This window comes from Eublepharis macularius, chromosome 10 (assembly GCF_028583425.1).
Source record: "Eublepharis macularius isolate TG4126 chromosome 10, MPM_Emac_v1.0, whole genome shotgun sequence".
NCBI classification, from domain to species: Eukaryota; Metazoa; Chordata; class Lepidosauria; order Squamata; family Eublepharidae; genus Eublepharis; species Eublepharis macularius.
Window position 1 is genome coordinate 56894550 of NC_072799.1, and position 10988 is coordinate 56905537.

The window sequence follows — 10988 nt, forward strand, 5'->3', positions numbered from 1 at the left end:
GCTTTAAACACACACACACACACACACACACTCTAGCTAATATGTAATTTCAATTATCATCAGCAAGATGCTGAGAATTATACAAATCCACCCACTAAGGGACATTCTAATGTTACTGTCATGTTGCCCAACAGACCCCTTAATTATAAAGGGACCGGCATTTCTGGAGAAGATACTGGAACTCATGAACTGCAGGGTCCTTTACAGGTTCCTCAGAGGAACTCAGATCAAGCACATCACCATGAAGTGAAGTTTGTGGGCTGTACAATAAATGTGCTTGAGGCCCACTCTGTCTTCATGTCTGCACCATCATCAGTCACCATGTATCTCATGGTGATGCTTGTCTGACCCACCCAGTCCGCAAATTTCTTCTCAGTGGCAACAGCAATGTTTTCCACTGTGTGCACTTTGTCAAGAACCTCGTCATGGAGCAACGTCTTGCAGTAGCCAGCCTAGCAGTCTTCCATCTGGTCCTGCATTGTGCTGGTTGTCCAACCCCCACCCTGAAGATCATCAGGTTGCCACCAGTGTGCAGTAAGCAAGAGGTATGCATTTTGTGATGGAGGTCAGACACTTCATGTCTGACATGAAGTGCACAGTGCTCATGGCAGCGTGAGACAATTGTGCTCCTTGGCAATACTGTAAAGGCAGGAAACCATTGTCCTACTCAGTGTGGTGCGATCAGGGAGTGTGTACCAATGACAGACTACCTGGAGCAGCCCTCAGAAGCCAAAATCCTCTGCTATGGAGAAAGGCAATCATCTTTGGCAATCATCTCTGCAATCTTCCAATTGACAAGCCTAGATGCCCTCAGGATCCCCTCTCTTGGCATGCTAGTGCCATGTGCACCAAACATCTCTGGCAGAGATGCTTGCCATCCCTTCCCTGCAAGAAACCTGGAGGTGGGGAGAATACCAGAGGGGGTTGTGTGGTGACCCACCCTCCCTTGCTGGCAACCATGTGCCAGTCTCTCTCTCTCTTCCCATCTGGTGGAGCTTCCTCATATGGTTCCTGAGGCTGCACGTTGAGAGATAATTCCTTCCCTTGACTGACCTGGGCCCTACAGTGCTGGTATTGTGCATATCAGAGGTCTACCATCTTCTGGAAATGTTCCCAGACGTTGGAGGACAAGGGGGAGCCCATGCTGTCCTGCAGCTGTGGACACCCCAGGAATTGCCTCCTGTGAGGTGCTTGGGCAGGACACACTATGTCTAGGGTAGGTAGAAGATTACTGAGGGTGAAGGGGTTGAGATGTGGCGGGTTGTTACCTGAATGGGGATCTCCTTGCAAGTTTGGGGGAATTAGCATTTGAAGAGAGGCAGCAAGAGGGGGTAGTGAGTGAGCTCTTTCAGCTGTGTATGTGGGGAATCATCTCTCTAGAGAACTCTTTAATTAACAAGTGTATGTTCAACCAACCCACCTACTGTGCCAGAAGCAGGCTAAGACAGGTGTGCCAGAGCTTCACCAGATCTCTGATGTTTTCACTTGGAACTCCACTCATGCCATGCTTGAGCATTTGGTGGAGCAGCAGGACACCCTCACGGCGTGGCTCTTGGTTGGCAACTCTTGGAGGGGGGAAGGTGAGTTCAGCCCAAAGGATTGGCTCACCATCTCCCAGACAGTGGAGGTCCTGAGGCCCTTCAAGGAATTCACTGTTGTGGTCTTGTCTGACATGGCAACCCTGGGTCTTTGTTCCAGGAGTGTGCACGCTCATGAGAAGGCGGCAACAGGGCATCACAACCTCTCTTTAGAGGTGTAGTGTAGGCAGAGCAAGAGTGACTTCCTGCCAGCAGAGGAGTGGGGTGGGGGAGGAGCCCAGTTCTGCTAGTCCCCCTGTCCCTTGCTCAGTACGTTCCTCCCATAGCCTGGTCTAGGATGTCCATGGAGATGGAGATACTCCGGCGTGCCCTTGGTCCTTCTGGAAATGTGAGGCTCATGAGCCAGGATTCAGCAGAGGCAATAGTCAGAGACTACCTTGAAGAGCCCCGTGAGTTGCTTTCCAAAGATCTGCTGAACTATGAGATCAAGAAAGAGATGGTCTGGCCAGACCTCTCTCTTGAGGCTCAGAAGCCTCTCTCATGCCCTCCGTTGAGTGTGCACAGCGACCGTATCTTTTCCCATGTGAGCAACATTGTCAGCTCACTTCGCACTTGCCTGGTCCCCCGGAGAGTTGAGCAGTTGGTCTTCCTGAAGCTCAACATGCCGCTCTTCAATTTCCCAACTCTGAACTTCCAGAGTGAATGAGGTGAGCCCACTTTGTGGCCTGCATCCTTTGGAAATCTGTGTTGGGGAGCTGGGGAAAAATACTCTTCCCAAGACTTAAAAGTTAGGTAGAAAACCAGCAGGAGAAGGACACAACAAATGAACACTCTAGTTTGGACCCCTTCTCCACACACAGGGATTGGAAAAGCCAGAGAGAGATGTTAGTGAAAGTAGAGAATGGCACCCCATGTGTCACAGAGGAAAACCCACAGAAACATCCAAATGAAGAATGCTGTTGTGTAATATAATGTATACAATGTGTTGCTCTAATGTTAACTTTCCTCATTGCAAGGGTGGGAAGGTTTCCAAGTACCTCACTTTCACTTTCAGACTGAGGTGGTGGGTGGAATCCATCATATGCAACTGTGCATGCTCGCTGTTGCCTTGTGCTTGTGTCTACATACTGCTTGGTTCTGTTCTGTGGTGTTCCTCCGCTGGCTGAACTCAGTGTGTGGCTGCTGTGAATGACACTGGCTCTGTTGGGCTAAGTCGCAAGTGTGTCCCTTGCTTGAGTTTGGTTTGGATGGAATTGATGTGATTCTCTGGTGTGAAGTTGCTCCCCTTGCTCCCTTTTAGTTCTGGGGGGATTATATTCCCTTGCTTCAGTTTGGTTTGGGTGATTATCTGGTGCAATGTTGGTCCTCAAAGGGAACAATGGAGAGTGAGTGGTCAGCCTGGTCAGGGGGCAATGGGTATTTGGGGGGGGATCAGTTGCGTTCTGTTGAGCTTCCCCAGGGATGAGCCTGCATTTATAAGTTCCTGTTGGCTGTGGCATCCTTGCCCAGTGTGTATGTGCCCCTGGGAAAGAACTTGGAAAAGTGCTCATTATTGGGAACAATGGAGAATGGCTGGTCAGCCTGGTCAGGGATTGCTGAGGTTGGGGGGAGGCATCAGTTTGGTTATGTTGGACTGTCTTGCATGGAACTTGCATTTGGGGGTGTGACTCTGGCCATGGCAGCCTTGGTCCATGTGTTTCTTCAGTGGGAGTCAGCTTGGACTCCCCCCCCCCACAGTAGGAACAAATGGAGTAGCTGGGAGCCCCCTGTTCAGGGGTCCAATCTCCCTGAAATTTGGTTAATATTTTCAGGACAGTTATGAGTAGGTCCTCTGCAAATTTGGTGGATTTTTCTTGCAAAATCCCATCCTCAGCTCTCTGGATAGCTACCAAATAGTTTTCAGCAGCCTCTCCTCCAGCCACCCTCTAAGTATGGTCAAGATTGCATTTCAGACATCCAAGTTACAGACCCCCAAAGCGGCTGTCCCAGGAAACTTCCAGTAGATACTGGAGTCGCAAATGCCAATTGGATAGCATTGGCTAGCAACACCAAAAAGTTGCAATGAGGCAAAATCAAACAGAAAAGGGTGGGGGAAGAGCCGCCTCACTCACCACACAGACACCTTCCCAGCCGTTGCAACGGGAAATCATTCTTGCTCCTTGCTTGCATAGAGCAGAATGGGAGCTCTCTTGTTGGCAGGCAGAGCTCCCTATCTACATTTTGAGGGCTAAGATAGGTGTTGCCATGGCTGCAGAACGTCCACCCCTCCCTTGCAGAATGAGAGCTCTTTGGTTAGCAGGCAGAGCTGCCTATCAAGGTTTTGAGGGCTAAGATTGGCTGCAGAAAGTCCACTCCTCTGTTGCCTAGGGAATTCATTCTTGCTCCTTGCTCCATAGAGCAGAATGGGAGCTCTCTGCTTGGCAGGCAGAACTGCCTATTAAGTTTTTAACGGCTGGAAAAGCAGACGTCCTCTCCATTGCCTAAGGAATTGATAGATCAGTGCCAGGATGTCTGGACTCAAGGACCAACAGACCAGCATTCGTGAAAAAAGTGAGTCCCATGAACTGTGTGTTCATGAACCACAGACCGGATCGGACTATGCAAAATTTTGGTCCGTTTTCTGGACCGTGCCCACCTCTAGTGGTAAGTTATTGGCACTACAGAAAAAGAAAAAAGCAAACATGAAGCAGGATTTTCTTTAACGTTGCTGCATTGCACTGGTTGGAGCTCCTGCTTGGAAGCACCCTGCTGCCATTGCCCTATTATTCTAGAACCCCTGGAACTAAAACTGAAATGGAAATTTTCTTGGGGGTACACCCCTAGTGGCAACTCAGCCCAATTCTCCAGATGACCACTAACAGCGGCTTTACACTCACGTTGAAAAGCATTAGGACAAGATAGGACCTCATGGGACCCCAAAGGCCAAGGGGCAGAGCTGCAGTCCTCCAGCACTACACTCCAAAACCTTCCTTTGAGGTAGGACTGAAACCACCGCAAAACAGTGCTTCCCACTCCCAACCCTGACAGGTGGTTCAGAAGGATACCATGCTGAATGGTATCAAAAGCCACTGGGAGGTTCAGGAGAATAAACAGGGTAGCACTCCTTCTGTCCCTCTCCCAGTACATGTCATCAACCAAGGCTGTTTCAGTCCCATGACCAGGCCTAAAACCAGACTGGAATGGATCCAAACAATCTTTGTCATTCAGGAATCCCTGAAGCTGTCCAGCCACCACTTGTTCAACCAACCTGCTCAAGAATGGGACATTTGAGACTGGATGGCAGAACAGCTTGCATAATAGCAATTTCAGAAATAACAGAACTTTTAGTAGCCAGTTGTATTCTTATTTTTACGGATTTTTTCTGCAAGTAACCCTCTAAGGCAATAATAATAAAATACAATTAAAATAGTACCGTGAAAAATAAGACTCTAAACAAACTTTCCTGGGGCCTAATGGCCTTGAAAAGCTTTAACAATAATTACTCCTAAATGCATTTGCATAATTAGATTTTTTTACATTACTTTCAATATGCACCAAATTAAAGCAGCTGCATTTGTTTGTGCAAGCTCAGTACTTCTTATTACATGTGTCCTTTTTGCCAATTTTTGTGGTATAGCATAATGCTTTGTTAGAATTGTGGTGAAGGATGTCAACTGAAACTTTAAAAAATTAATACATATACTGTAGAAGATCCCAGGAAAATGTTCTTCTGGACTGCTAGGAGAAACAAGTACATGGAATGAACACAGAACTAGGGATAGTGTTTCATTGTAGGTTTCTGATTCTCACCTGCTATGGTTTTTAACTGCCAAAGAACACCAGTTTAGTTTTCAAACAGGAGGCAAAAGAGGGTTTAAACAAAATGTCAATATTTTATTCAATAAAATAGGGACCCAACTTTCAATACCACATACTGACCCATAGAGATGGAAGTCTAGATCCATTCTAGCTAGAAAGTGAGATGTTTCCATCAAAAATTCAAGTCATTAGTGCATGCAACAGGTAAAACAGAAACTTGGATTAATATTACTGTCAGAAAGAAAAGTTGCTGTCTAATACTAGTGTCCGGAACCTGCCTCTGCTCTCCTTGACTTACCTAAGAAGCATTAGGGCATGCCACCCCAAGGCAGTGAGGCAAGGAGGATCCACTCCTCAAGGGAATGTGGACTTGTGTGACAAGCATGGAGTCAGTAGAAACACCTGGCTGCACCTTTGTCCCCAAGGGGCTGCTCCCACCCATCTGGTGAGGGGAAGGAAAAGGGAGGTACAATCACCTCTGAGGAAGCCAGCTGGGCCTTGTGGCCTTGGGAGATGGGTGGGGATTCCTCCAATAGCAAGAGTGCCTCCCAGGGAGTTTCCCAGGTGAGCTTGCTGCAATGAGTCCCACAGGCTCTGGGCGTTGCTATTACAGGGTGGAGCTCTTAAAAGGGAGTGGGGGGTGGGGAGATGCCAGCCAAGCAGAGCCAAAAAGAGAGTAAATGTGTCTGAAACTCCTCCCTCAAGCTTGCTCTTGTTGCACAGAGGCTGCCTCTACCAAGGGAGCAGAACGCTAGAGGGTGCTGCAGTGCGAGAAGGGACCCCCCCCACTCATCACTTCCACACAATTAGGCATCAGAAAATTAAATAAAAGAAACAATACAATGCCACAGTAAAGCATCAACTACACTTTTAAATTCTTTAACAGAAGTTGTGTTTGGTTCAGCATTCCTACATATACACATCCAGGTCTAATGAATTGCTTGAGAAAAATGGGACCTATCATTCCAAAGGTGTTTCTCTGAGATCCATCCCAAAGCTTTGTGTGGAATGGAAACTTGAAAGTATCTTCAAACACAGAGGGAGTGTGGTGAGACTTCGTGTCATATCCAAACCTGATTTTATTTAAGCAAGCCTACCTCCACCCCTATAATTTCCTTGATAGTATTTTGACAGCTGAGTTAACATTTCTGATGCAATCTTGTTTTGCTACTTTAAACCCAGCTACCATTTTCAATATCCAAAACAAGTCGGTACAAATTTTAATGTGCAAATGCAGAAGAAATAAAGCTATTGTACATTGGATGTAGTTTCTGAGGAAATTAGACCCAAATTGTAAAACACATCAGCCTGCCAGAACTTTAATACTTGCAAAATTGAATTATAGAAAGGCAACTAATGCACTTTAAAGAAAAAAAGAAGTAGTAACTGTAAAAGGAACAGGCCTGAACAACAATATAGCATGGGGGATTATCTGTTCAGCAAGAGCCTGACTTGCAACATTCATGGTCACCACAATGCTACAATTAAATCCCAGTTGATTAAAAAAACAGAAAGTGCAGCTGCAAATTTAAGGTAGTGATTATGCCTGAAATAATTTTCTTTAGGATTGTAACCTTAGGACGAATTCCTGCTGGAATGTCTACACAAACACCTTTGAAATTAACTAACCTTAGACATTTTCCTGCTTTCCTTGCATGTTCATTAACCACTTCTTCCCTTCTTTCTTGTCAGTTGCCCCTACAGTTGCTGATGAACCCACTACCTACAACCACAGCTGCCGAAGACCCACCTTAAGGGTATGACTGGCCCTGGAATGGACTTGCAGAAGTACAGTCCATTGCTGTGCAAACATGGGGTTAGCTGATAGTTTAAGGGATTTGGCAAAGGTAGCAAACTCAAAGGAAGTACAAAGCTTCAAGTATGACAAGCTGAGACTTAAGATGATTCTTCATTGTTCCCTCTCCAAATATGTAGGACTTCTTTTGCCAGCATTCCTTTCAGGAGAAGTATTGATATAATATACCGTCTCTCTTTTGCCCTTAAAATCTATTTTAAGTTGGTAGATCACTTCAGTGCAGTTAAAAAATCTCCTTGGTTATTTTATTAACAACAGTTAGGTTCATTATGATGGATCAACCTTAAAGTGGTGTTCAGCATGGAGGCCAAACCCTCTCTCTGTTGCTGCCTCCTACCTCTAGTATTCAGAGGATTACTGCCTATGAACATGGAGGTTCTAGTTAGTCATTATGCCTAATAGTTATTAATAGCCTCTTCCTTTAAAGTCATCAAAGTTAGTGGCTATAATGTGGCAGTGAGTTCCACAAGTTAATTATGTGTTACCTAAAGAAGTACTTTCTTTTGTCTTTCCTGAATTTACTGCCCATCAACTTTCACTGAGTGCCCCTGAGCTCTAGTATCATGGGAGATATAGAAAAAGTTTTCTCAACCCCCTTCCAACCCATGCAATTATTTTATAAATCTCCAACATTGTCCTTACTTAGTAGTCTTTCCTCTGAACTAAAAAGCCCTAAACTATTTAGCCTTTTCATAATTTTGGTTAGCCTTTTCTGTTCCTTTTTGAACATACTATCCTTTTTGGCATACATAGATCAGAACCGTACATAGTCTTCCAAATATAGACATTCCACAGATCTACCACTTGCTTTCATTTCCTTCCTTATAGTCCAGGCATCCAATTTGCCTTGAACTGACATAGTAATTGAGCAGTGCACCATCACTCCAAGAACTTTTTCCTGGTCACTCACAATCAACTCAATCCCCATTGATGTATATTTAAAGTTAGGATTTTTTTGCCCCAATGTGTACCATTTTGTATGCACTCATATTGAATTCCATTTCCCACTCATACAGTTAAAAGAGACTACACCACCTAGAAAGATAAAACATGTTGGAATTTGACCCAGCAGTATGCGTGTACTCTCTTACTCACCATGAGATAAGAGGCAAGGTGATTCCAAAGCATTCTACTGAAGAGATCTAGAAAATGATCCCCCCCCTTTCTTTGGAAGTCAATTGGCAAGAATACAGGTATCATAACTCTCAGGTGCTTGTACCACTAGTCAAACACTAGTACTGGTAGCATACAAGGCCATTTGAAAGCTTTCTGTACTAGGCCTTTGAAACCAAACTAATCATTGGGTCAAACTGCTGCATGGTCTGATAGCAAGACTTCCAGAGGGTACCATGAACAGAAATACTCGCTTTAAAAGCCACCCCCCCCCAGAACACTAGGATCTCATTATACTGGTAGAATATAGCTAAGGCAGAGAATGCCAGCTTTTCTCCCCTGATTGGATATGTGCCAGGAACACATTACACCAGTATTCCATTATCTACTCGCACACATAGTATTGTAAAAAAAATCCATATTCAAAGGATAAATTTTTAGTTAAAACATGCATTCATCACTCAGAAGTATAAATCAAACCCTTCAAAGAGTTACTCAGTTTTAAGTTTGGGGTGGGGTTTTTTTTTTGAGCTCTAGCTTTGCCATACTTTTAACTAATTTTGAAACACCCTTAAGTTTCAAAAGTAGTTTCACCCATGCAACTCAGTGTGTTGCTTTCTGGACAGAAAAATAAAACCAGAAGCTCTCACAGCCCCCTGCATTTCAGAGATGAAAACAGTGACACACTTGTACACACCTCTTGCTCACTGCTGAAGCCCCCTCCCTCATTACGCAATGCTCTATGGTTTGTATGAGGCATTTGTTTGCTTAGAACTCTGCAACAGCCTTTCCTCTACTGATTTTAAAAGCCAAAGCAGTGTTTGTTCTGCTGATTAAATATATCATAGGAAAATATTGTCTGATAATGTACTACTACAGATTTTTTTAAAAATTCCTCTACTTCTGAAATGACAGCCTTTGCCCTACACAGTGCCTTAGTATTCATGCGCGTACCATGTTTAGGCATGTACATTAGGAACAAGATGAATTCACCATCCTACTCAGAAATGACACTTCTACCCTTGGTATGGGAACGGAACACTGGAGAATAACAGCAGTTGTTCATACTGACAAGATAATGTATCCCAAAAGTCAAAAATTAAGGATAGAGTTCACACAAAAAAATAGGAACAGTCCTAGATAAATACGGGTGCCTGCAGTTCTTAGGGTGTCAGGCCCCAGTCATACTTTCCTAAACTTTGTATCTAGCACGTCCCTCCCCATTCCCAACTCCAACTAGAAAACGTGCCCCGAGTGCGAAACGTCACAAAAGATCCACGCAACCAGCTTCCTTTCTCTCACCTCAGCATAGCCGAGGCTCCGCTCCCTACTTACCGTTCGCGGGGTTTAAGTTGCCTCGCCTGTGCCTTCTGCCGAGCTCTTTCAGCTCTTCCTCGTCTTCTTCCAGCCTCCAGGCTTCAGCCATCGGCGACAGGCACAAAAAATGCTCTTAGGAATCGGTCCTCTTCATTGTATGCTCTGTCCGACCTTTTTTTTGCGTGTGCCTGCACCTGCAGCTCAGGCGATTTCGCGGAGAGCTCCAGCTCTTGTCTGACTTTTGCTTCCCTTGCTTCTCTTCGCGCTCTCTCTTGCTCAAGTTTAAAATGTGCTTCCGACTCAGCCTAGGCCTTTCTGCTTTCTCTTTCACAGAACAACTCCGGGGAAATTGGAGAGAAGAGAGGAGTGGAGAAAAGAAGAGCGAGAAAGAGAGACGAGCAACAGCCAAGAAAGAGAGAAGGAGCAGAAGAAGGTGGCGTTTTCCTGCCCATTCACAATATTCCGGTATCAACAGGAAACTCGGCTTCTGCCTGACACTAAAACAAAGGGAGAAGGGGGAGGTACCTGGCAAAGAAGGCAGCAACCAGAGCCGCGCAGTGGGAGGGGAGAGCGACCTCAGGACTGGAGAAGGAGAAGAGGGGAAGGGGATTGCTGGGCGCAGCTGGTTTTCTGTTCTAGTGGCCCCCAAGAATACCCTGGGTTCTTTCTTTCTTTCTTTCTTTCTTTCTTTCTTTCTTTCTTTCTTTCTTTCTTTCTTTCTTTCTTTCTTCCCAAAAGGCACGAGGGAGATTTTAAAATGCCCTTCTCAGTGCAAAACATGACAACAACCAACAATTATTTAAAAGAGAGTTGGCTGAAAGAAGACAGGGCGGGCAATGTTATGAGAGAATCTTGGAAAGTGTGTCTTTTGTCTCTCTTGCTTTGGCAGGAATCCATAGTCAATGCTGTTTATAATCCAACAATCCAGCAAATTCATTCTCTCTCTCTCTCTCTCTCTCTCTCACACACACACACACAGACACTCACACACCTCTCCTCCCGCCTATCCAGTATACAATCCCAAAAGGTAAGCAATTTTTTCCACAAGAGACAAATACCACCAGCAGAATCATTCTTACCCCAGTCCAACACATTTTGCCACCCTAAAAGGCGATGAACAACAAAATCCAAATAGCAGGCCCCAGGATTTCAGAGAATGCTTGAGCACAACTGCCACAATCTTTGCCATTCTGTACGAAATCCTGTCATACACTTTTCAGACTGCACACCGCTTTTTTTTTGTGACGTAAAATTATTAAGAGCTTTGTTCTTTTCACCATGCAGTTCATAACAGGGAGCAGTTCTAACAGTGGTACACTGATGGATAAGGCCTTGCAGCCTAGACAAGACTACTGAGAATACGGCATGAGACTGGTTGATTGCAAATAATGAAAAAGGAACACAAT

General features: G+C 45.1%; 1 protein-coding gene across 7 annotated transcripts in view; it reads right to left on the reverse strand.

The window, feature by feature from the left end:
- SH3D19 (SH3 domain containing 19) overlaps positions 1–10112 on the reverse strand; it is a 90811-nt gene extending 80699 nt beyond the window's left edge. For 6 of the 7 annotated variants that reach the window (XR_008597737.1, XR_008597738.1, XM_054989991.1 and 3 more), the window contains exon 1: positions 9601–10112. Coding sequence is in view for 4 of the 7 variants with exons in the window: in XM_054989991.1 (XP_054845966.1) it covers positions 9601–9691 (91 nt within the window). In the remaining 3 variants the exon portion in view is untranslated. The remainder of the gene's footprint in view (positions 1–9600) is intronic. The other variant, XM_054989992.1, reaches the window with a different exon arrangement.
- Positions 10113–10988: the final 876 nt, after the last annotated feature.